The following is a 27319-nucleotide window of genomic DNA, read 5'->3' as shown; positions in this document are numbered from 1 at the left end:
ATACAGGTGGAAGAAAGCCCTCTATGGCTTGAAGCAAAACACCTCGGGCGTAGTATGAGAGGATTGATAGCTGTCTGATGAAGCTGAGATTCACTAGGAGTGAAACCGATCCAAACCATTACCCGAAGGTTGTGGATAATAGACCTCTCATACCGGCACCTTCTGAGGACGACCTATTTCTAACAGGTGCGGACCCTCTCATTTGCAGAAGTAAGAGGGAGTTGGATTTCGGATGTGGAATAGTAAATTGCAAGCCTGTGACTACCTCGAGGATATTAACTTTAAGAAGTTATATGGTAGTGATGTCGGACCAGATTTGGGAAATGCCTCTGAGTTTCATAAACTCATTCGTGTTGATGTTCTTGGTGAACTTCTGTCTGGACATATATTTTGCAGTTAGCATGGTGAGCTCATATTTGGTTGAGCCTCACTGGATTGGTGCCAAGAATCTTTTGAGATATCTTTGGGGCACAATCTCTCATGGATTAAGATACACTGCCGGAAATATGAAACTACATGATTATTCGAATGCTGACTGGGCAGGCAGTGTGGAGGATCACTAGAGCACTTCTTAGTGCTGGTTCTCTTTGGATACTGCTTCGATATCATGGATGAGCAGGAAGCAGAAGTCGGTTGCTATAAGCACCGTCGAGACCGAATACATAGCTACGAGTATGATCTCGTGTGAAGCTGCATGGTTGCAGAAGCTCTTAAGTGAGTTGTTTGTACACATGATGAATACCACTGTGATTCTTTGTGACAACCAGAGGGGGGATTCGATTATTGAGGACTCCCGTATTCGACGATTGCTCCAGCAGATAGACATTAGACACTGCCTTATCTAGGACATGGTAAGTCGATGAGTGAGGAGGCTCCATCGCATTGAGATTGATGTACAGGTCGCAGACATTTTGTCAAAGCCCCGGGGAAAGGTCAAATCTGAGACTTTCCCGAATGACTTGGAGTCGTTGAGAGACCTTCTTATAAGGGTCCTGCATGTTGCATGCATTGAGCTCTGGGAGCTCTGGGTGGCTTGGGGTACTTACTGGAGCAACACGCAACCATAGGGTGACTCACCCTGCCCTAATCCCGTGGCGACTATGGAACAGGATGATTAGTTCTCCTGTGGGTCGGGATGATTAGTTCTCCCATGGCCACTGTGGAACAGGATGATTAGTTCTCCTATGGGCCGGGATGATTAGTTCTCCCGTGGCGACTGTGGAACAGGATGATTAGTTCTCCTGTGGGCCAGGATGATTAGTTCTCTCGTGGCAACTGTGGAACAGGATGATTAGTTCTCCTGTGGGTCGGGATGATTAGTTCTCCCGTGGCAACTGTGGAACAGGATGATTAGTTCTCCTGTGGGTCGGGATGATTAGTTCTCCCGTGGCAACTGTGAAACAGATGATTAGTTCTCCTGTGTGTTGGGATGATTAGTTCTCCCATGGCGACCGTGGGGCAGGATTATTCGTTCTCCTCTGGATAGGATGATTAGTTCTCTTGTTGAGGCATCCCACCCATCCAGTCTAGGACTCATGGGAAGTACCTCTCATCTGATCAATGAGCAGGGAAATGGGGTTAGGGACCATAGTAGTACCATCGATGGACACATCGATGTATCTACCGTACTCCCTATGCTAGGATGACCTCCATTGATCTAGGATCAGTATGAGTGGTTTGAGACACTCTCTTGTGATATTGATCTGGGATCAATAAAACTGACTTCGGGCCAGTAAGAGTGATGTGACACACTCTCTTCAGATGAAACTGACTTCGGGTCAATAGAGAATGGTATGAGACATTCTCGATCAATTCTTCTTCTTCATGGTTCAACAGAGCAGAGCAGAGCAAAGCAGAGCTCAATAGAGCAGAGCAGTGCAGGGCACTGATGGCAGAGATAGTACAGTCGGACATATGGATCAACGGATGGAGTTCTCCCTAGTTGAGAGGGAGTGTTAAAATTGGCAACTAGGGCCAAACTCCATGTGGGTCATCTTATTAATGGAAGCTGATATTTTTCTTGGATCCCTCTCATCGAGAGGTGTAGGATTGATCTAAAGATCATCTGATTCCGATAAGTATTCATGGAGATATGAATTTATTTGTGTTATGGGACAATTCATCAAGGTCGGCCAACAACCAAATAAACCCCACTTGTGCTCAACGTTTTAGTATAAATAGAGGTAGCCTTCAAGTCATTTCAACACACTTGGGATCTCTTTGTCTCTACTTGGTTTTAGTAGGAGGAGAGATCCTAAGGGATAACGCTGCCTTAATCTAGAGGGCAGATGCCGGAACTGCCGAGAACTGCCGAAACTGCTGGGAACTACCGGAACTGCCGGAATTGCTGGGAATTGCTGGAACTGCTGGGAACAGCCGGAATTGCGGGAACAATCGGAATTGCCGAAACTGCCGGAATTGTCGGAACTGCTGGAATTGCCGGAACTGCCGGGAATAGTCGGAATTGCTGGAACTGCCGGGAACAACAGGAATTACAGGAACAACCGGAATTGCGGGAACAACTGGAATTGCCGAAACTGTCGGAACTGCTGGAACTACTGGAATTGCCGGAACTGCTGGAATTGTCATAACTGCCGGGAACAGCTGGAACTGCCGGAACAGCCAGAGCATCTGTCTCTGAAGGAGAGCAGCATGCAAGGGACAACTAACTAACATTGGGACAGTTGTATGGTACTTAGCAACAAATACTCCAAGCATGCAACGTTACAGCTAGCATGCAAGGGATAGCTAGCATGCAACAACAAGCATGCTAAGTACAACAAGCATGCTAGGGACAACAAGCATTCTAAGGACAACAAGCATGCTAGGGACAACACGCAAGCTAGGGACAACAAGCAAGCAAGATGCAGCTAGCACATAGGTCAGTATGGCAACATGGTGCAACAATGGCACATAATGCAGTACAGTGATGGGTACAGTCATGATTAGTGAAGCATGATGAGATGCAGCATAGTGATGATGGGTGCAACATGGTGCAGCACGGTGAGGTGCAGCATGATGACGAAATGCATCACAATGATAGGTGAAGGAGTCACCTTGGAGAATTAGTTGAATCAGCATGTCTTCAACTGATCTCATGTATCATCTTCTTAGAGATGATCTATGCTCTTATTTAGATAAGTCAAAGTGTTGACTTCCATTGTAAACGTACTATCTCTCTCTCTCTCTTTGTTGAACTATTGAAGAACATATAAGAAGAATTGATCAAGGGTTCCCCCACATTGGGGTTTGTCCCTGGCTAGCGCCACATCTTGTGTCCTCTTGTCTTGGCTTGTCTTCTGCGATTTATGTTTATGTTCTATCTACAGTTTACTTTAATGCTGATGTGATTGCTAATTTGGAAAAGATATTGAGCTAACTGTGAAAAGTGAAATAAATTGCTCTAAGCATAGAACATACCTAAAATTAACACTGAGTCAGCTAGGCTGTGTAGTACTAGCCATTGACTGTGTGGCTTTACCAGATACCTCCAATACACTTCCTAGTCTAGTTTTGTAAGCTGTTTAATTGCTTCTTCTTTTGTTGTGGAAGTTTCTTGCCATTTTGTTTCTAGTGCTCTGATATTGGGAAGACTCCCAGGTGGGCATTCCTGTATCAGATTGGCATTATGTAAATTGTCATTGATGGTCTCAATGATGTTGCTTGCAGCATCAGTTGCTCTTGCGACTGCCCTTTCTGCCTGTTTTAGTTGAATATCCCAATCAGTGAAGAGGATATCTTTGTGAGATTCTTCTATCCTAGGGAGATCTGCTACCCTTCCTTCTGGAGTATCTTGCCATGAAATGTATCCTGAAATTTTCTCATCAATCTCGTTGAAAGTGACCCTCATATCGGATACTCGATTCATCAGTGAATCACTTTCCTTGCACATCGGATTGATGATCGATAGCCTCTGACAAAATGTTGCCTGTTGCTTTGACAACAAAGAATTTAGTTCAAGTGCTTCTTTGACAAAATCCTCAATTTTAGGATTATCTTTCAGTTGTTCCATAGAAAATTGCAGCTGTTGTATCTGAGCATCTTTGGCACTTGTCTCTGCTTGATACTAGAGCTTTAACTGATCAAAGCTCTGTTATAGTTGTGCCATTTGTGCTTCCATTTGATGATTTACATTCTGCTTTTCTTCGACCAACTGTTGTTCTAATTGTTGTATCGTCTCATCCTTCTCCCTTACTAGTTGTTTGACCTCCACTGCCTTATTTATAGTGGCAGATGCATAAGCACCTGCAAACTGTGATAGTTTGGTCAAGTTATCTGAAGGATCGATAGGGGTATCCTTCCAAACGATATCCATTGGCTCATTTAGTGGGACTTAGAACCAAGTACTGCTCTATTTTCTTTTTCTTCCTTTGTCGTTTCACAACAACCTGATGTTTTGGACTGTAAAAAACATCAAGAGGAGGAATTTCCTCTACTTTGAGAACAATTTCTGTTAAGGGGGAAGGCTGGGATGATTTCAATCTCTTAAGTGGAAACAAATTTGTCAGTAGCTCTGTTAGTAAGCGAGCTCTGTTCAGTGTTCTGGGGTGTGTTGAGTATTTTCTTTGTTTCAACATTTTCCTCCCCTTGCTATCCTTTGAGTTGTCGATCAAACTGTTGCCATGCCTCATTTAGTTGGTTTTTCAAGGGGGTCTCCTCTTTGTGTACTTTAGTGGAAACATCTTCCACTTCTTTCTCTGTTGAGGCCTTTTAGATTCCTTCTCAGTGTCCTTTTTAGGACTCTTTTCTGGGCTTTTTTGTGAACTTTTCTTTGAGTCATGTTCTGAGTCATGCTGAGAGCCTTTCTGAACTCTGGGCGGATCTCTGCTCTGAAGTCTGTTCAGAACTCTGGGCGGATCTCTACTTTGAAGTCTGTTCAAAACTCTGTTCTGATTTCTCTCCTGAATTGTGCTCAAAATCGTGTTCTGAGCCCTTCAATTGTGTTCGGAGCCATTCTCCGAGCTATGTCTTGGTGTTTGTTCCCTTTGAGTATTTGGCTTAGAAATTTCTAATAGGTCCAAAGGGACCTTCAGTAACGTTTTCCACCTGTACTGGTGGTGTTGTCGCACAGATTGTCTAGGCAGCGTGACAACGCTCAGACCGAGGGTTGTCACCTTGATCCCCGATCTCTCCGTTTAAGCCGTCTCCCGAGGCTAAGGGGGGTAGACCCTATGGGATGAAGGAAGACCAACTGTGGACCAGTTGGGTTGGGAGACACAGCAAGGCAATACCAGTACTTGATTGATTTTAGGAATTAATGTACCAGTGCCTTATGGAGTTAATGATTAAATGATTATTTATTAAATGTTGCAGAAATATGAACCTTATAAAACAATCATTTATCATCAAATAACCCAAGCGATGCAAGATGTTCAATAAACTCAACACTTTAATAATGATCTAGCAATTAAATTTCTAAAAATTGAATGTTTTAAATGACCATACAATTTAAATGCTGATCAGTTACCACTTTCATATAGCTAACTTGTAAATAAACATTTAAGTGCATTTAACTATAGAAAAGTGGAACCACGAAAGACACCAAAAATGAATTTTCAATCAGTCTTTTTCAAATTTTTATATTTTTAAATAAAACAAAACTAAACTAAGCAAAAATTAAAGTAAATGAAACCTAAAATTATTAACACTAAACTAAACTAAATGAAAAAGAAAATAAACTAAAACTAAAAACTAACTTAAAAAAAAAATCAAATATTAAACTAATCTAAATCTAAAATTTAATTCTAAAACTAAATAAAAGAAAACTATTTTTTTTTTTTTAATGCCTTTTTTAATTTTTATGATTTTTTGATATTATTTTATTTTCAAACTTTAAAAATTTAAATCTAAATTTAAAGAAATCTAAAACTAAACAAAACTTAAAACTAAAAAGCTAGGCTAAAAAGAACTAACACCTAATAGCATCGAATATACAATATAAACAAAATCGAATTTCTTTTTATTATTTTTATATTTTTTATGTTTTTTTTATAGATTGTAAAATTTTAAATTTAAAATAAAAACAGGATAAAACTAAAATCTAATGAAAAATTAAAAAAAAAATCTAAATCCTAACTAAAACTTAGATCAAATAAAAAATCTAATCAAAAACCCAACTTAAACTTAACCAACGCATATAAAAAAAAGGAAAAGGAAAAACTTACGCTAACCTACCCAATCGAATTTTTTGTTTTTTGCTGAGCGTTCGATGTGTGCAAGCCTGGACATTTGACGCAGCGGAGATTGCAGCGATGGGGGTTCGACAGACAGGGGATGTGAGATGGAGCAGCTGCGTGAGATAGCCGGAGGAGCTGCAGATTCTACTGCAGATTGAAGATCGATGAATGGTAAACGTGAGAAGCTCGGCGGTGGAGATTGTAGACAACAAGGGAGAAATGCGTGGGCAGTAGCAGTGAACGCATTTTCCTTTTTGTAGGTAAAATTGCAGTTTGGATATGCGGCGAGGGATGGTGGGCTCGATAGCAGAAGACAATGTATAGCAGCAATGAGGAGCGGACAACGTGGGGAGTTGGGTTTGGCAACGACGACTTGGATAAAAGGGCTACACTTGCTAACTCCGAGGTTTCTTGCAGGCTCAAAGAAAGCTGCGTGGGTATGAGCTGAGCGTTGGGAGCTCCAGCGTGAGGATGGCCAGCGGAATCAAGGGATTTGCTGAGCAGTGAAGTAGCGTGGAGCTGGAACGAATACGCAGAGGAAAGAGGGATGTGAGGGAAATGAGCTGCGGGAGGGATAAGACGCTGAGAGAACTGCGTGGAGCTGGATAGCACTGCGTGAAGGTTGATGGGAGTTCGTTGGCGAGGAAGAAGTGTGGACGGAGGGGCGTTTGGCTCGCAGCTGAAAATGGCAGCGTGAAGGGTGAAGGGAATCATGCAGAGAATAGAGGAGCTGAGGATGCGGATAGAGCTGAAATGGCAGAGGGTATGGCAGCAGCATGCACAACACAACTTGCTTTTTTAAAAAAAAAAATTCGAAATTCTCCTGCGAAAATGAAACCCCAGCAGACAAATGGCTTGGAAAACCTCGAATTTCTTCAGAAAAACCCTGCAAATTCTCCAGTAAATTTTAAATTGCCCTGCATTCAGATTTGTCTAATGAAACCCCGAAAATTTTTCAAGATCTGTACCTGCAACCTGCAATGGCAAAAACAGAACACCCAGAAGTAAAATGTGCAAGAAACAAAACCTAAAAACCCTAAAACCAACTAAATAATTACAGTAATTATAGCTCAAAGGCTCTAAATAGCCAGATTTGCCAATATGCCACATAAATATTTTCAAAATTTTAAATTTAATGTGAGGTACTTCAGAAAACCCTTCATGCATTCATAAATTTTTTTTTCAAATGATAAGCTCGGGATCAAAATTGGCTGGGCTCTTTCAGAAAACGCAACCCGGGAGTTGGCTGGTTCAGCCGAGAACTTCCCGTAACGCCTGGTAAACATAAAATTAAGGATATCTTGCACAGCTTAAATCAACCATTAACATAGAGGGAGAAAACAACAGTGAAATTTCAGTGCAAATGGAGATACCTGCCATTATATTTCAGAAATTAAATTATCATTCAAACCCCAGAGATCAAACAAGATACCTGTGCCTAAATCAATCTTCATCGAGCTATTATCAATGGCTGAAAATAAAATTATGCAGAAAAATAAAACATCTTACAGCATTTCTAGAAGAGTAACACCAGCAAGATTTTCAACCCCAAAGTCTTTCTTTATTGCACAAAAAATGACTACAAGAGAGCTTTCTTTAGCACCAGACTCTCAGATCCAATGATTTGAAATGACCCCTGACACCCTATTTAAAGGAAAAATTTCCCAACGGCTAGTTCGAGTGATCCATGTCAAAATGATTTCGACCGTCGATGAGGATCAAAATCCCTTTTAATCTCATCTGTCGAAATTTTTAAATGCATCTTAATATATTAAAAATTTAAATTTTGCATTTATTTTCTCAAAATTTTGACTTATTTTATTATTTTATTTTATTTTTCAAATTTTTATTTATTTTTTAAATTTTATTTTATTTTATTTTTTATATATATTTTTTAATTTTTAATTTTTATTATTTTTATTGGATCCTCGAACTTAGCCTTTGGAAAAATCACCTAGGACCTAGGACTTATGAGGGGATAAAACATTTTCTAACCCTCAAGACACTTTACATCATGACTTTTACAATTTTACATCTCAAGGGGGAAAACCCATTTGACATAGACCCTCATAGAACACCCAGTCTTGCGACACAAATATAATCTAGCAGATCAAGCAATTTGTAATAACTTAACCAAATAGTTAGAATTATTTCCAAATTACTTTTACATAGACTCGACCTAGCACACTAGGATTCCCCTAAGATTCTAATGACAAAATCCATTCCGGCTTTGGGGTTAGGCTGAAGGAAAACTCTGCTGATCATGGATCGGTGAGACAAAAAACCTTCCGGAACGTAGATTATCACTAGAAAATTAGGTTTGCCTAGGCAATTTACATACATGACTCAGATCTGCTAAGATTATTTACAATTTACACATGCAGATTGGGTTTACAACATAACATGATCGGGCTGATGATGATAGTCGAATGGCACGGACACGTCGATCAAGCGCTATCCCTTTTGCGAAAAAGGGGGTGTACTGCTATGGGTAGTTGACACGTAGTGGTCAACAGGTGGAAACGGGCCAAATCTGGTGGATTGAATCTCAGAGTAGCTAGATGTTGGACTTGTGAAAATAACTCGGTTGACTCAAATAAATCATCAAAATCATCTTCCTCATGGCTGAATTGCCTTATTTTAACTGAAGCAGTGAAGTCGTGCACGACCTTATTGGGGTCATACTGCCTGCCAGGAATGGTAGCGAGCTTCAAACATAAAATGTGTTCGATTTCAAGCGCAACATGCTTGAAATCATGTAATGCATAAACACCACATTGGAGGGGAAAAGAAGGCCAAAGGGATTTTTTGGATTCTTTCAAGGTTTTGGTTATCCCATCCCCTACAGTCTGGTAAGCAATCTCCCTGGCAAGAAGCTTATCAGGTACATACCAAGGGAGGACATGAGGGGGTGCTATGCTTCCAAAAACCTAGACATAAGTAAACAACTCTTCCCCAAACCACCTACCTACTGGAAAAATATCAATCTTGGCCTCATCGGATAACCTTGGGGCCTTCTTGTCAAAAACCGCTTGGTGGATGGGTAACATGATTCCTTGGTAGATTTTGTAGAAATGGGCTTGGTAATTGGATTCCCACAGAATTTTGTGATATATGTGAATGGGGGTAGGGTCTTGAATAGTCCATTTCCATCCCATAGTTGGAAAACTAGTGGTGAAACAAACTGCATCCATAATATAGGCACTCATAAAAAATGGTGGGACTGTTCTAGTGGTGACAAATCGCTTTTGCCTATATTCCCGAATTTGCATGGCAAGGTTATTAGACAAAATGGTACCCCAATCCATTATAAAAGAGTTTACTGCTGCATCTATTAGGGGAACCCACTCAACAGAAAACTTGGTTGTATCGGCATGCCCAAATAATCTACACATCATAGTTGCGACACAAGAGTAGGGAGCAGCGAGAGATGCTATAGGATACATACCCGATTTCTCTTGTTTGAATTTGCTTGAACTGGACCTCCATTGCCGAATTGGGTCTAATGGTTCCTCATTCTCCTTCGCGAAATGCTCGAGGAAGGCTTTATCATATACCTTCTGTGGGTCTGGTATATGATACATTCTCTTCAGGTCTTCTGCTGTGAAGGAACCAATAACCTCTTGTCTTGAAGTCTGGAATGCATGGTCCGAAATGTTGATGTTGTCTATAATCCATTTTACCATATCAGTGTATGGTAAAATCTTCGGTCTGGCAGCAATTCTGTGTAGGAAAGAACTTGCAGCTTCAAAGTAAGAAGCTTTAGAAGAAGTGGTAGCATCTGTTGTTGCTTTGGTTTCAATTATTCTTGGACCCTCGTTTTCTAGCAGATTGTACATAGCTTCCCATGAGGAAGTCCCGCTATCAATAGTGCATGTTGTGTCTGAGAATAATGGAGGCATTTCTGTTACATCAGACGTAGAGGATTGAGCGGCTTCACCAGACTTCTTTCCTTTCTTAGACTTAGTCATTTTGTTGCACAATTCTCTTTCGAGAGAAATCCTGCAATACAGAGAATACAAAGCAAATGAAGAGCAAATAGGAGTTAAACGTAAAAGCATGCGAACACATAAAGCTTTTGAAATGACGGAAAGGGAGGTTTTAATGCAAATCAATCTGAACAGGTCACCAAATCTCCTTGGGCCTTGAAACCATAAATACCGTTAAAACCCATTAATTAACTGAAATCATGGCTCCGCGTGGTTTATTTATTATTCATTAATATATCGCATCGCAAGATTTCTTCGGATGATAAAACAAATTCATTCTTTAAGTGCCATGCCGATATGCAATAGCGATATCAACGTATTGGTGTGCTAAGCATGGGAGATTTGCGATTGTGATAATTGCATTATCGCAATATCGCAATTGACAATTTCGTGACAACGGAGAATAGATATTGCCAAAATCTTTTAACGATTTGTGACGTGGCAGTGTAGCGGGCCCTTAGGTTTATATTTAAGCGGAGCTTTTGTTTAAGCTTTATGATTTCTTTGGGTGCTTTTCTTTAATGAATAACTTTATTGCAATCGAAACCATTTGGAATGATTCGAGCGGAGAATAGGCATTCTTGCGATACATCCGAAGGCAATTGTATTTTAATGATATAGTTTAATGTTTCGTCACGTTCGATGACTTATCGCATTTCGCAAGAGGGAGGCCTTTTGCATATATTGCCTATTTGTCGTGGGGTTGCGACGTGAGAAGCTTCCGCCGTAAGGAATTCTTATTAATACTTCAAGCTTTTTTATAAAGAATGAATATGTTTGGGTTCTCGGGGGCTATCCTTTATCGCAATCGCAAGTCTCGACTCAGTAGATGAACTTTTATACTCTTGAGACTTTGTGATATGCGATATTGTCGGATTTTCCTTAGAAGCGGCCTTATTTGGTCATTCAAGCTTTAATGTGGTTTTATTAAGAAAATCAAATTTATTGCTAAGAAAATCTTCAAATTCAACTTGTATTTTTATGTTTTTTAATTTTTTAAAGGGTTTCCATTTCTTTGTACAATAATCACCTAAGTTTTAAGATAAATAAATGGGGGGGTTGTTGCACAACACAACACTTCCTTGGTTGGTGCTTTGAGATATTGGGCCGAGAACTATTATTCGAGCTAGTCAGTGTATTGGAGAGCTGTATCTTAGGGCATACCTTTGATGGAAATCCATGTTTACTTCTATTCTCTTGCCCTGAAATACTCTATGTTTAATATACACTTAGCCCTCCATCTTGGAAGTCCTATGTCATTATTGAGTTGAATCTGTTTGATAGTTTTAAGAAATGGATTTGGTCCAGGAAATAAATTATTATATTTATGGTGATTTGGTAATACCATTAGCTTATAGCTGGCATCATCTTTTTTTTTGTGAGCTGGATGGTAATATTTATATTATGAAAAAACCGAGTTTACATAGATGACAAAGGTTTTCTAGAAAACTATGTGTGAACGTACAAGCTAATAGACTATCCATCATTGATGTCCAGTAGTCCACATCTAGCCAAAAGGAAGTACAAAGTAGCATATAACTAGATAGCCCTTGAAAAATTCCATGCAATGGATATAGTGGGCTTGACAACAGAAAAACCATAGACATCTATAGTCCAATATACCATAAAAGTCGCCATGACTGCATAGTAGAGAAAAAACAAAACATAGACTAGAATGGACCAAGAGTAGGATTGCTAATCGAGGACAATAACTGGAGATATTGCATTTGAGTTGCCTTGAGGTATGTCTTCTACTAGTGTGTTAATGACAAATGGAGTGTGAGGCTGCGAACCAGAGCCAAAGTTTGAATCAAAAGCCACATAATGTTCCACCTGGGTCATTCTGGAGACTAAATCATCCAAGTTGTATCTTATGTCCTGTAGAATCCTTTTGATCTCTTCTTGTCCTGCAAATAGTTGATAGTGATCAACTTGCTTGTCACATATGACCATATGCAGCAAGGTCTCCCATTGCTTGTGTAGAGCTATTGAATGAAGAAAGTGAAGTCTCCTTTGCCGGAATTTGTGCAAATCAAGAGTCCATCTGAATGCTGAACTAGTGATTTTTGAGTTTGAATGAAGCTAAGTCCCCAAATTATTTAGCTTCCAACTGAAGAATTTCGTTGCTAACCTTAGGAGGGACTGCATCAAAGTGGTAAGCCACAAAATTCCATCCAAAAAGACGTCAATGTCGAGAGGAAGAAGCACCTCGTGCGCCTCCCTGTCAACTAGGTTGGGGGAACCGTGGTGCCATAAACACGGTTGATGGAGGCAGGCTTAGCAAGGGGTGATGATACAAAATACAAACAATCGAGTGAGCGATCTTGGGTTGTGAAACCACCCAAGCCCAATTGCCCCAGTATGGAGGAGGCAACACTTGAGAGTTATATACTGGGATGTGATTGTTGAGAGAGAACTGCAAAGAGCCATCGCCAAGGTAGAGGTGGAACACCTAGGCCCAAGTGCCAGAGTATGAGAAAGGTGGCACTTGAAAGATGTATACAGGGACATGGAAGTTGAAAAGAAATTGCAGAGGGATGTCGTGGAGGTGATAGTGAACAACAACCGAATATATCCTAAGTCGACCAGACCTAGACCAACCACCCCAATTTGACCATATATAGGTTGGACACAACCAGTTTGAGGACTTGAGGCAATTTGACCATTATAGCCTGGACACAACTGATTTGAGGACTTGATATTGGCCTATGGGTTTGAATTTCTAACTAGTAAACAAAACCACAAGGAGAACGTGCCCATATACCACATCCTGCAAACAAGGATTGGGCAACTGAATGAAATACCTGCAGAGTGAGGGATTTGAGAGGAAGCAGAGGGAAATACAACGACAAGTTCGAAGGATGGACTTGTCACTGTATTGTTGACGAACAAAACGAAAAACATGGACACCTATAGCAGACAAACTCCGTGCCAGGCCCTAGTAAAACCAGATAAGAATTAATATGGCCCGTGAAAGGAAACCAGGACGGATACGAGTAGTGTAATAGACCTTGATGAAGGTCGCTGAACAACAACAAACGACTGTTGTAATTAGGTGCAATGAGCACTGAGTGTGCATCCACAAACACAAAGCAAAGAATCCACCACCCTGTAGCAATACTCCCACACTTATAAAGCAAACTCCCTATCGACGAATATAACGGGCGAGAAGTAGTGTCTGAAGGAGAAATGACATAGAAAAGACAAGTGGGTGTTGGGGCACACATATTCATGTCTGCATTTAACACCCCAAACATGTGTGTGCTTTGTTGAGGTACCGCCATGAACAAACTTGCCTGTCGAAAGCATAAACCAGGGGAATGTTGGACTAAACCTCTTTACCCTCCACTTGCCTTGCTTTCAATTGATGAGACAAGGAACACCATGCTGTATCGTATAAATGGTGGGGCGACCATGCATACACCTCCATTGGACAGGTGGTAACCCCTTTTCGACGTCCTCGGTTAGAAGCTAGTTGGTGCAACTCTAGAATGCGTAGGAGGAAGCAACCCTGCAATCTATTTCTCTGATTTTACATCTTAATTCTCACATTAAACCCCTCTAGATCGTTTCTATACGCCGTTACTGTGGATCCTTGCAGAGGGCTTTTGCTTGTCATAATGGCCCTGCAAGCGAGGGGAGGATTTGCGTCCGTCTGGACAACTCTTACAGGCAAAGGTATTCAATCAATAGATGTACATGCCCTAAAGGTAGGGACTTCAAGTTCGTCACAGGTGCCAATCCTAGGGGATAAATGACAAGAAAGATTGCGAGTTCATTGTATACCAAAAGTTGCTACAAACCCTAGATTTATTATACCCTCTAACTGTTAATCGAAAACAAATGAGAGATCATTCCTTTATCTATAAGTTCATTGGAATTTGGGCCATTGAGAGGGAGCTTGAACCTTGGATTCAACAACACTGGCAACCCACTGCCTCCTAGATCAGAGGCCCACTTCCTAGACAATAGCATACCCCAAGCATTAGGAACATCAACTACAACTATGTCCATCACGATCATAATGTCAGGGTAGACAAACAAATGAACTTGTAAATCCTTTATCAACCCATGAACTTCGATTTTCTTAGAATGCATGGCACAAATTTTGTAATAATGCCCGGAAATCCTTAAATTTCGCTGTTCCATGACCCTCTTGGTCATAACACAAGCCGAAGCACCCAAATCTAATACGCAATTGTACAACCTGTAACCATTAACCATCAAGGTAATGAAAAAAGGTTGATGCTCATTGTTGTTAGAATCCATACTTTGCAAATACACAGGAGCATCCTGGTAGACAGTCTCAGGAGCCTTTTCTTGAGCAACATTAATACGAGGATTCTCAATGGCATTTAACAACTTAGCCTTTTGGGAAGGGATTTTCAAAACCTCTGTGACAGAAACCCAAATTTTGGAATTGTTCAACCATCCACCCAAGTCAATATTCATTCTAGAGGAGGGGCTAAAATTTCGAAGGGGAGCATGATTATCACTTTGATCTTTATCCCTTCTTTGATAAGTTAGCCTCTTATCTTTCGCAATTTCTAAAATTTGATATGGAGAGGGTCCTTCACTGAATAAGTTAATTAACATATCATTGTCATGGTCAAAATTATTGATACTATAGGAAGATGCGAAAGGTCTGACATCATGACTATGTTCCTTAACCCTTTCCCAATTTTCATTTGATAAGTGATACTCCCTACCAATGACATTAATCTGGTTACTTGCCCCAAAGATCCCACTTTCCACAATTCTCTTAATAGTGGGGCAAGTAGCTTCTTCATGCAAGGCATCACAAGCCCTACAATATGGAGGAGCATCCTCAAGAAGGTTGGCAGATTCAAGGGGATTTGGTGGTCGATGTTCACTAGATTGCCCTTTCTTCTGCCAAGCATTATTATTTCCAGGTTGGGAACTTTGAGCTTGTGTCCTTTCCATTTGGACCAACCTAGATTGCAGAGTACTTGTCTCTTTAGCATGGTTAGAGATTAATTTTGCTTGGTTAAGCTCCATGCTTTCAAGCTTTTGAAGTAACTTCTGCATAGGATCATCCTCAAATTCCTTAATTTCTTTACCCTTAGGCTCTTTTAGCTTTGTGGAAGCTCTATCAAAGACTGGAATCTTAGATTTTCCAGATGCCTTCTTATCCTTTTCAAGCTCTTCGGCTAAAGTTTGACACTCCTTATAATCAAAACACGTCTTAATTCATAAGAGGTATCAACGTTAAAAGCATCAATGTAGAAGTCATGGAGAGATTTATCAGGAGGTTTATAATCTTGAGGTAATTCCCTAACAATACCATTGAACCTTCTGTTAAATTCCTCAATGGTTTCATTTTCTTTTTTCTTTATAATACTTAGGGATTTAACCAGATGCCTTTCTTCCCTCTTATCTCCAAACTTCTCCTTGAAGGCATTAGTAAGAGCTTGTAACAAATTGAAGGAATGGTCAGGTCTTTCGGTGAACCAATCTAAAGCATCCTCTTCCAAAGAGAGCACAAAGAGCTTCATCCTTACATCCTCATGAGCAACATTAGCACCACCCCATTTGTTAATGAAGTGCCTAAAGCGATTAAGATGATCTTTAACGGTTACCGCATTATTTCCTTGGAAAGAAGGCAATTTAACCATACTTGTATTAGGAAGGTCATGTGGGTAACCCTGAATGTTAGCAAAATTGCAAGGAATATACAAGTCATCCATGATGTCTTGCTGAATGGGATATGAAAAATGCGAATGGATATCAGAGAGAGCTTCTTGCCCAAGATTATCAAGGTGTGCATGGGAAGAGAGCCTATTTAATCGAACTCTAAAAACCTTTTCAGGATCCGGAGTGGGATTAATTAGGGTACTTGAATTTCTTCTAGTGCAAACCCTTGTAGGAAATGAATAAAGTCGAGTCGCCACTTAGACAAAAATCTAACTTAGATCCTTGAGATGAAAGATGAAGGATAGAAAATGAAAGATGGGAATTGTCGTAAAGCCAAGGTCCAATAAATTGGTCCCCGACAATGATGCCAAAAATGTTGGCATTGCCGGCAAAAATGATAAAGATGATATGAAGAGAATGAAGATAAAATGTCGTTGAAGCACTGAGAATAAAATATTCTCAGCAACGACGCCAAAAAATGTTGTCGCACAAAATGTCTAGGCACTGCGACAACAACTCAGATCGGGGGCTGTCACACTGATCCCCAATCTCTCCGTTTGAGTTGTCTCCCAATAACAAATTAAGGGGGGTAGACCCTATGGAAATGGAATAAGGGAAGATTAGTTGGGAACCAACCAATCTGGGAGACAAAGTTAAGCAACCAATACTTGTTTAGATTGTGCAAGACTTTGAAGGATTCAATTTGATTTGAGGAAAATGATACCAGTGCCTTGTGGAGTCAACTATATTGCGAAGGAAATGAAGACCAAGTAATGGATGGGACACTGCTGCTAAATGATTTGACTATCTTATATGCAAACGCAAAACTTAAAGCTATGCGAAATGCAGGGACTTGGTTAATTTTAGTTAAATGCTTGTTCTAAGTTTGATCCCTTAATGTTTCTATCGACCAAACTTATGCTTGGAAGTAAAATTTTAATGTGCAAGAAAAAGGCCTAAAGTTAATTCTGAAATATGTCTTGAGTGTTTTTTAACTCAAGGCTCAGAAAAATTAATTTGATGTGAAAGCAAATACTTATACGAGCAATGTAAAATGAAAACTATGCACAAGTAATTACTGGAATATACAATAGGAAACCAATATAAAATGTTGGAAATAAAACACTTTAAATTCAGAAATCCATTTGCATGAGGTGCTCAATCAAAGATCATTAGATGCATAAGTAAAGCTACATTAGTCCTACTTGCATGAGCATGTAAAAATAAATGTACTTCAGAAATTAAACTAAGTGCTTAAAATTCAGATTACATCAATAAAATATCAGTTTAGTATTTTTCTCTTAAAACAAATGTCAATGCCAACAATATGTTTTAAACCAGGGGTCCTATTACTATGCAATATTCAGATTTTTTCTATGTATAACAATAAAAACTTCAAATGACAAACTCTTAACTAATAATTCAGAAAATTTCTGTGTTTACTATTTTTGATCTAGTGATGCATTTGATCTTTAAAACTCAGAAATAGATTACTGAAAAGCAGAGAAATAATATTCAGACTTTTATCAATTAGTATGCAGAAGGTTACTGAAGATTAGTATGCAGAAGGTTACAAAGTGAGTCTTCTTCAGTTGTTCCTACAATTCTACAATCTCCTTATCCTTGTCATCTGAAACAACATCCTTTGGTATGGTATCTGGAAATTCGGTTGACTGTTCAAGTGTTTGCTCCATGGGCAATTTTTTCATAGCAGCTCTTGTGAGTGGCTTCTTAAGAACCTCCACCACCTCAAGAGAAAAATGAATTTTCTTACCTTTTTCTTGTCTAATGGGTCAACTGAAGTTGATGACTTTTTCACTGAGCTTTCCATTGCTGGTTGAACATCCCTCGCCACAGATGAAGGTGTATCCTTTCTACTCCAGGGGCTAGTTGGAAACTCAACTGTCAACTTGGATGAATCTATGAATGCCTACCATGTCTGATTTTTCTTTTTCAATTCTTCCACCACTAACAATTTAGTCAGAGAGAAATGAAAGAGACTGGGCTCTACTTGACTTTGCTTACCTTGAACCTTATCTGCCATCTTACCAAGGCTTCTGAACAAATAGAAAGGCAGATTCAAAGGGCTTTTTCCTGTGAAATGCATCAATAGCCTAAAATGATACTGATAAATTCTCCCAAATTTGCCTTCACAAGTGAAATATCTCTGGATTACCTTAAGAAGTTTGCTGTAGGGTTCTAGCAGATATTCTCTTGGCACAATAGCTCCATATTCCTTGTTTTTGTATTTTGGCTTTAGGAAATCCTTGTAGTTGACTATGTCTAGAGGCATGCCCTTGAACCACTATTCTCCTTGTAGAGGAATCTCTGTAGCAGCTGAAATGGTGACATCTGACACTGGAAAACTCAACTCTCCAATCTTAACATCTACCCTGGTGAAATTCAAAGCAAACTCTTTGGTAAGTTGAACACTATAACCCTGTATCTTCTCACAAAACCTGATGCAGCCAGTCTGTTCAAAAGCAACCCTAATTGCTGGATCTGAGTTTATCAAGGCCAGATCTTGAGGCTCAAACCTAACTATGTCTCCCCCTTTATGCTTCTTCCTATCTGGAGTTGTCATGGCTCACAATGAAGGTAAATTCTAGGGTTTTAAAATGCAATTACAGTGTTTGACAACTTGCGTAGCAGGAAAGCGCAACAACTGTAGCAGTTATGGAATTAGGGTTTTAGATGAGTGCTCGTGGCAAACTTTGAAATAAAATCCCTACATTAACAAGTTAAGGCAGCAAAACTCAACCTCCAAAATCTATAATGGAAATTCAAAAACATAGGCGCAACAAAAAACTGTAGCACAACGCATAAGGGGAATAAGTTTCTTGATATTCTAGGAAAAAAGAAACAAGGTTCAAATACTCTAGATCACTTATATTGAATTGTCAGGCTCCAGTATACAGGCAACAAGCAAAATTTGAATGTTTGACACAGGCAAAACCATAAAACACAACAACTATGTGAAAGCGCAACGAATTCTCCAAGCACAATAAGGAAAATGCAGCGAGCTAGGAATCCAGGGTTTGCAAGGTTATCTGGGCGTTTTCCTTGACAGGTAAGGGTAAATTGAACAACATATAAGATGAATTACTTAGGAAAATGAAGATTTGAAACCTAGAAGTGGCGATAACCTCTCGACTTGAAGAAGCACAGCGACTGTGCCTGAGCGCAGCAACTCCCTTGTAGACTTAGCGCAATGACTTCCTTTGGCTGTGCAGAACGCTTTCAGTAGAAGAATGCATAAATCACCGGTCTCTTGGATACTAAAACGAGTTGTTAAACTCTCTAGTTGGTTCAAACCCACCTTCGGGGGTCATCATTGCGATTTGAAACTTGAATGATGAAAGCACAACAAAGGAGGATGCGCAACATGTCTCATATTCGATGCACTGAAGGGTGATGTCACAACATCATACTTGATTTGACAATAAAACTGACTGGATTGACATCACTATTTTGTCTCAATGATGAAAGATAACGACCCACTACAATTTTTCTTATTCATGACCTAAACTTTAAAAGCCCAAACCCCTTTTTTAAACTATTGACAACTTAATTTTATTTGCCACTCAAACTAACACTAAGACTTGACCCCTATGACATCATAAGCAATATTTTCCAAATTTACCAAATAATAGAGAAGACTAAGCTTGCTTTTGACTACTATAATATAGGACACTAACAGGTTGGGACACTTTAGTTGTAATAGAGAGTAAGGGAGGTTTGTGACTTAGAGATCCCCAATTGATTAGCCAAGCGTATGCTATGAAATTATGGTGGCTCAGGGTTTAGGGAGGATCACTAACTTTGGAAGTAGATCTGGTAGAGAAAGTATCTACCTCTCTCATCGTAGGAGGAGAGACTCAGATTTAACAAAACAATTAAAAGCTTACCAACATGGAACTGGGCTAGTAAAACTCGTGACCTCATTCGTCGACACGCATTTTGGGATTTCGAAGATGGGAAAACAACAATTTTCTGGGAAGAATCGTGGAATCAATACCCATGTTTAGCTAAGCTGCCACATTTCCAACTGATACAACACCTCTCTAAAAGGCTTGGGGCATACTCACTAGCTGATTTTTGGAAATCATGTATGGCGAATCAAGAATGGAGAGTGTGGAAGGACAGAGGTGATTGGCCTGGTATTGAAAGCTACCCCTGGAAAGAGTTTCATTTTTTTTTAGTTCATAGGTCTATTAGGGTCTCACAACAAAGGGATGTTCTCTGATGGGGCCACCAATCTGTTGAAAAATGTAACTAGGTTCGGTCTTCATAATGACATGTGGAAATATGATTTTATGTAATTGATGAAAAGAAGAAAAATAAAATTATTATTAATGCTTGTCTCATGGGTTTCATGAGCAAGGAATTTTATTTTTAGTGATGGCTCCCATTGTGAGCCTTTAGGATTTGTCATCTAGTCATACAAGTCAATTTGAGTCTATGTCATGTATGAAGGACCCTTCTTGGGCATATTATATTTGCATATGAGTCAATGGAAATGTCAAGTAGCCCTCCAAGACCAAGCACAAGCATTAACCTCAAGTCGACTTCAAAGTGGAATTAATTATCTCCTCCAACAGACATGTCGGCTCACCCTCTTCAAGTCGGCTTATTTAAGGAGGAAACAACTATAAATAGGGCTGCTCAACATCACTTCTGAGACAGAATTTTGGTGGAACAGTGATCTGAAATAGAAGTGCGAAAAGGGTAAAAGGAGAAGCCTCCCAACCCTGAAGTAAAGAAAAAAGAAGAGCGAGGTTCTTAGGGTACTTTTTGGGACTGTTTTAAGGGCAGAAAACTCCATATGTGCTGGAAGTCTGTTGCAGCAGTGAAGGACTAGGAGGAGTCTGTTGCAGCAGTAAAGGACAAAGAGAAGTTTGTTGCAGCAGTGAAGGATGAAGTAAAGTCTGTTGCAACAGTGAAGGCCGAGGAGAGGTCTGTTGCAGTAGTGAAAGCCGAGGAGAAGTGCAGTCCTCCTAGGGAGCCGAAGTGGAAGAAGGGGTAGTCAAGAAGGTTCTGAATTAAGGACAAAGATTGCGGACCTAATTCAAGAAGGCCAAAGGTCTAAAGTAGAAGGAAGCCAAGGTTGAAGAAATGTCCAAGAAGGAGGAAGGAGCAGAAGGTTGACTATCGTTGACTAAGGATCTTGTGTCTTGGTCTTGGAGTGGAAAATAGGTCAAGGGTCTTGGTCTTGGTATTCGTCAATTGGAATCTCTATAAGAAGAAGAATTTGTTCAGGTTTTCCTCTCAAGTGGGAGAGGTTTTGGCCTTGGCTGATAGCCTATATTCTGTGTCTCTTGTCTCTTTATGGTTTATGCATTGGTAGCTGTTTGATGAAGAAGAACACTAATAACCTAAGTAAAAGAAGATCCTAATCTAAAGAAGTAAAAAGCATTCACAAGTAGTTACTAATAGAAGAGAAATCACTTAATTGCTATGCCCTAGATTTCTCAACAGAATCAACTGGAAAGTTTGTGTTAAAAGAAGCCTATCTAATACTAGTTGATTGCCACAAAGGAGACAAGTCAGAGTTGTGGAGGAAATTGTGGGATTGTAAGAGCTGGCCAAAACTAGTCCTTTTTTTATGGCTACTGGCACATGGGAGAACCCTTACATGGGATTGATTAAGGAGGAAAGGCTATGAAGGACCGTCCATTTGTCTTTTATGTTCTCAAGCAAAGGAGACAACATACCATCTCTTCCTAACTTGCACCTTCGCACATATGTCTGGGAGATTATAGGTAGAATTTTTTGCTGCGCCGTCCCTCAACCTTGTAATCTCCAAGAAATAGTACTACAATATTTAGACAAGAAGTTTAATAATCCCATGGTAGCACAAGCTTGGAGATTCACGTGGTTTTGTCCTATGGAACCTCTGGAAATAACGAAATCTTAGGATGTTTCAGACAACCAAAAGGAATGCTACTAGTTTACAAGACATGACAATTAAGAATATACAGGATACATTAGTGGCATCGTCCTTTGTACAAGCAGAATGCTCAAATACAGGGTTGGAGGAGTCGATCTTTAAAAACTTGGATCTACAGGCAATAATGTCAAACCCCTCTCCCACCAAGTCGCTCGCCTCCCCGCATAATGAGAATAATTTATTCACCCTGCCTCCAGAGCATTTCAAAGTACTGAGTTTCGATGGTGTCTCCAAGGGGAACCCAGGACCAACAGGTTACAAAGGCATTTTCAGGGATGAGACATCTCAACCTCTGCACCTGTATGCTTCATCTTGTGGCATCTCAACAAACAACATAGCATAATTTCTTGGCCTGGAGAAAGGTTTGAAAATAGCAGTGCAAGAGGGTAATAAGCTAAGTCACAGGACACGTCCTCCAAGGTCCCGTGTCCCGTATTTTACATGCCGGACACGAAAACGGCCCTAAAACGTGTCGAAAACGTTTTTCATCGTGTCCTATAAACTGTAAAACGTATTCGCCGGTTTTCGTCGTGTCCTGCATCTGGAAAACGCGTATTCCGTTGATAGAAAACGTTGCCTGCATAAGTTGCAATTTTTTTTGAAAGAAACAAATAATTTTTGAGGGGGGCAGCTTAATGATCAAGTCTAGGGCCTAGTATTGATATGTTATTCATGGTAATGTTAAATTCTTAAAGTAAAAGGATGAAAATGAAGATTAAGGAGAATGTCACTTTTACTTAAATTTTTAACATTACCATGAAATGACTCAGGATGTTTGAGAGTGGTTCCGGCCTCATTGGATTTCATATGGAGAAAGTAGAATTTTAGATTTCATTCAAAATGCAGCAGACTTATCAGTTTTTCAGGATTTCAGGATTGTGAGATTGTAATGTTTCCAGGTGACACCACCTGCCCGGGCTACCCCTGCCACCAGTAGAGGACGTGGTCTACCTCCTATAGCTCCTACTTCTAATTCTTCAGCTTCTAGAGCATAGCAAACTCCACTGCCAACTCCACCAGCACCAGCATCTACATCTAGAGGGAAAGGGAAAGCTGTGGCATTTTCTCGCAAGAGGGGCAGAGGAAATCAATAGGATTAGACTTTAGTTATTTTCTTATGTGCTTGTAAGTTGTACATGAACAATGAACATTGAATATTCAAGAATCAAGACCAAGCATATCACATTCTAATTTCTAAATAGTAAATTTTGATTCTATTTATTTTTTTAAAGTGAACTATGAACTTTGAGAAGTAATTATATTTTAATTTGATTAGATAAGCTGCAACCTGCAATTTATATGGATAAAAAACTATATTTCGGTATATATATATATATATATATATTTTATTAAATATATATAAAATGTGTCCCCCGTGTCCTGTTTCTAGGTCGCTGCGTTTCGTATTGAATACTCGTATTTACATGTCCTCCGTGTCTCGTGTCCTCGTGTCATGTGACTTAGGTAATAAGTTTTTACAGGTACATGGTGACTCTTATATTGCCATACAATGCCTCCGGAAACTACTGCAGGGTCAATCAGAGGAAAAAGTATGCCATAGCTGGATGCTAAATGAGATAGTCATGAGCATCAGACACCTGCTGGGGTCGTTCCAAGTCATTATCCCACATCACACAAAGTGGGAAGGCAATCAGGTGGCGGATGTTTTAGCTGATTGGGGCAGCTGTGCACAAGGGCTTCAACACGATGAACCATGGTCAGCTGAGGCACTAGTTGAGGTAATACCTCAAATCCTTAGGTGGCTTCAATATGACCAGGAGTGCGCCGTTGGCCAATCCTCTGCTGTTCATTGGAGTTCGAGGGGGCAGGAGTTGGGACCCCTCCCTGATGGGGATACATTTAAGGCTGGGTGGTTTGACAAGCTGCATGATTGACATGCGGGAGCAGCAAGTGGGCGATCGGATAGCTGGCATCATCTTAGAAAAGTGTTATGTTCAACATTTTGAATGCAAGTTTCTAAGTGATTTGAAATCATTAGCTTTGAAACTTGACTTGTGTTGGTTAGAGAATTCTCACATAGACATTTGATTTTAGGATTGAATTAATGTCAAACGCTCTCATTATATTTACGAGGAAGGGGTTTTCAAAAATGGTCTTATATTGTAGACAAGTTTTATATACCCTGTGATCATTGAATTATTAGATTTGCAAACCCTCTTTTGATTTTGGTACAAAAGGTATGTTACAGCGTTTACAGTTCCAACAGCAGTGCCTAAGCGTGCAGACGAAAATCGCCTCAAGTGATGACACAGGAGAGGAGCACAGATCTGGAGGCAGTCTGCAGCAAGAGGAAGGACAACATTCCTTTCTTAGCATCTAGGGCACAGAATGATTTGGACAGGTGTCATTGGTTTGTTTTATACAGTAAAAAGTTTCAATATGGTGGATTCTTAGCTTTACTGTTTATTCTTTTCAAACTGAAGTGTCATTTTTCACTATTAAGTTATTAATTGCTCTTATAGGCCACCTCTTCACTTTCAGGAATTGTTTTTTAAAAGCAGTTGCATCTTCTACTTCAGCACTTGGCATATGCTTTGTATCTGAGTTTTCTTCTAGAAAGACACCTCCCCACTTGGCATCACTAGGAGTGTCTTTCTCATAGCATTTTTCCATCCATCTCAGGGCAGCAAACTTAGCGCTTTTTGTCAACCGCTGCTGTTGCGACTCCCGGCTCAGTGTTTTCTTCTAATGTGGTGCTCTCTAATCTCGGGTTCGAACCCACCCTGAAATTCGACTATTCACACTGACATATTCATATGATACCATGTTTAATTTCAGAGTTGCATGTGAACACTTGAAGCAAGAGAAGGAAAAAATTTGCACACAGATCAATCATCTTATGTTGCATAATAAATTACTTTAAATTATAGTTTTAAACTCTGACTCCGTTTTGAAACCGGCCGAGGATCGAGTCCGACTCCGCCTCCAACTCTGTATCGACTCGGCCTAGTTGATTTCAATGACTCAGTTGTTGTAAAAAAAACATTAAATATATATATATATATATATATATATATATATATATTTTTTTTTTAATGAAAAACATATTTTTAAAGATTTTCATTCATGTTTCCAAATTCAAAGGATTAGAATATAGAGAGAAGACAACATTTGATCAAAGTATGCTCATGAATATATCTATTATATCACAATGGCACCCATTGCACTTTCCAATACATGTAATATATAGAGATCAGCACAAAAACACATAACCAAGGAGGCTCTAAATGGCCTCTACAACAAAACATCACTAGTCACTACTGCAAAACAAGGCAAGATCATTTGGCTCAGACTCTGAATCAGAGTTAGACGGGGAAACCCATGGCTCCTCCTCGCTACTGCTTCAAAAACCAACTCCAACTCTTCACAAACTCCTGAGTCCTCACAAATGCTTACACAAATGCAATGAGATAGCTGTGGGTAAATGTGAGGGGGTTGGGTCACTTTTATAGGCTTGGTAAATGAGTAGAGGCATTAAGAAAAAACAAACAAAAAAAATTGAGTTTGAAGTCTGAGTTGCCGCCTTTTTTCCCTGCGGACTAGCTCGGCTGGTTTAAGATGGGCTTGGCCAAACTGGCTGGTCCATTACCGAACTGGCCGAATCGGTGTCCAGTTAGGTAACGGACTGGCCGCCGGACTGACTTTTCTACCTGGCCGACCCGGGCAGTGCCGAATCCGATTAAGACTGTCCTTGTTTTAAAACACTGCTTTAAATATAAATTTTGTTGGGATGATATAGGTTTTCAACTCAAAATAGATCCAACTCAAAAGTGATTTTTATGCTCTGTTTTTCTCACACCTCATTTTTAATTCTATGCCTATTTTTATAAAGTAGGGTGCTTATCTAATGTGGGCATTATTTATTCTACCTTTCTCGTCTGTAGAAAACAGAGCTGTATTTATAATTTTACGAACTTTTTGCTTGCTCAATTATTTAAATGCCTTTCAGTAGTATTGGTAATAGGAAAATTTGACATGGTAGTTAAATTTTGGCAGGAACATAACAACGGCATTTCCAAGTTTTGTTTTCTATTCTGAAGTGGATGAAGTAGTCAACTAAGTCTCTATATATCGCAGGAGAATCCATCTTCAAGAAAATAGATTTTCCTATATTGATCATCAATTGATGATTTAATCCACATTGTCCCTATCTGAGGCAATTCAAAATGCAAGGAATTTTCAGAACCTGGTTTCTTACGATGGTTACAGTGATGAAGAGCAGTGGTCAAGTTATTATGGTTGCTGAAAATATTATCGAGGTGTTTGCTTCAAAAGTATCGGCAGCATGAAGAGATAATTTGCATTCAATCATATAAACAAATTCATGAGTAGAGTGACGATGTATGTGTTTACACTGTACTTAAAAATGTTTACTTTAGAGTTGATAGGTTTCCAAAATCATTGAAGGGATCTCTGGAAACTACAACTTCGCGCTTTCCAATCTGGGCAATTGGATGGACCGGATTGAGCTCTTAAAACAGACTTTTGTGGCTATGCATGTATACAGGGATTTTAATCAAGAGGCGGATAGACTATCACAGGAAGGTATATCGGAAGCTCCTGGTATTATATTTTACAGGTTCAGATCGGATGATGCGGTGCTGGACGAGGGAGAGATTGCCTTCAGTTGATTTCGCTGGTTTATCCACAGACATATACATATTTTCCTGATGCACCTTTTTAGGTTGTTGTTTTTGATAGTTTTATTATTTTGAAGTCGGCGTTTCTGTCATTTTGTTCAGATCACTCTTAGTTATTTTTGACAGACTAGTAATGTTTATGAGAATGTAGTAGTACTTCTTTTGCTTCTGATGCTTACTTCAGCATCAGAGTATCTGAACTATACTGAACAATGCTGCAACTTCATGTACTGCTATTTTCTCTATAATAAAATATTTCCAGTGTTTTTTCCTTCTGAAAAGAAAGTTCCAAAATCAACGAGGAATGGACTCTAGTTGGAGATTTAGCAACCTGTTGTTTCGTATTGTAAAAAATTGTAATTAAATTCAAAATTGTAATTTTGAAAAGGTTGGCTAGAAATATACGGTGCAAACCATTGTTCCATGTTATTCATGGATATCAATATTACCAACCGTCAATATTGCAAGATGTTATTGGTCCGTGCCTAACTGAGAGTATGTATAAAAACATATATATTACCAATCACATGTTTCAAAACGAATTCTTTTATTATTAGTCCCCTAATTTGGAAAAGAATTATCTGCATCCATCAAACTTCGTTGCTTCTTTGACTTTCATTAAAGTTGCTCCATCTTATCTGTGGCTTCGATATATATCGAAGCGAGGGAAAGGTGAGTTAATGTTCCATGCTCGAATTTCATCACTAAAATTCTAAGTTTAAACTTAGACATTGGGAAATACATTGATGTTCAAATCATTGATTCGTTATATTTTCTTTAAGATTGACTTGACAATGATGTGTTGTTATATATGTAAAATTTACATGAGAGAGTATATACGATGAAATTTATATATATATTTTTAATGAAATTAAAACGCGTAACAAA

General features: G+C 39.4%; 1 protein-coding gene across 4 annotated transcripts in view; it reads left to right on the top strand.

Moving 5' to 3' along the window:
* The window catches only part of LOC149185500 (calcineurin B-like protein 1), a 164352-nt gene extending 138310 nt beyond the window's left edge, over window positions 1-26042 (top strand). For 3 of the 4 annotated variants that reach the window (XM_089410700.1, XM_089410698.1, XM_089410701.1), the window contains 2 exons: window positions 24414-24501; window positions 25788-26042. In XM_089410700.1, coding sequence (XP_089266826.1) covers window positions 24414-24480 — 67 coding nt within the window. In that variant the 3' untranslated portion in view covers window positions 24481-24501; window positions 25788-26042. The remainder of the gene's footprint in view (window positions 1-24413; window positions 24502-25787) is intronic. The other variant, XM_089410699.1, reaches the window with a different exon arrangement.
* Window positions 26043-27319: the final 1277 nt, after the last annotated feature.

Source organism: Pinus tabuliformis, chromosome 3_1, assembly GCF_031772625.1.
Source record: "Pinus tabuliformis cultivar Carrire ecotype Pingquan chromosome 3_1, CPIR1, whole genome shotgun sequence".
NCBI classification, from domain to species: Eukaryota; Viridiplantae; Streptophyta; class Pinopsida; order Pinales; family Pinaceae; genus Pinus; species Pinus tabuliformis.
Note: the sequence above shows the minus strand (reverse complement) of the source record. Positions and strands in the feature narration are given on the sequence as shown.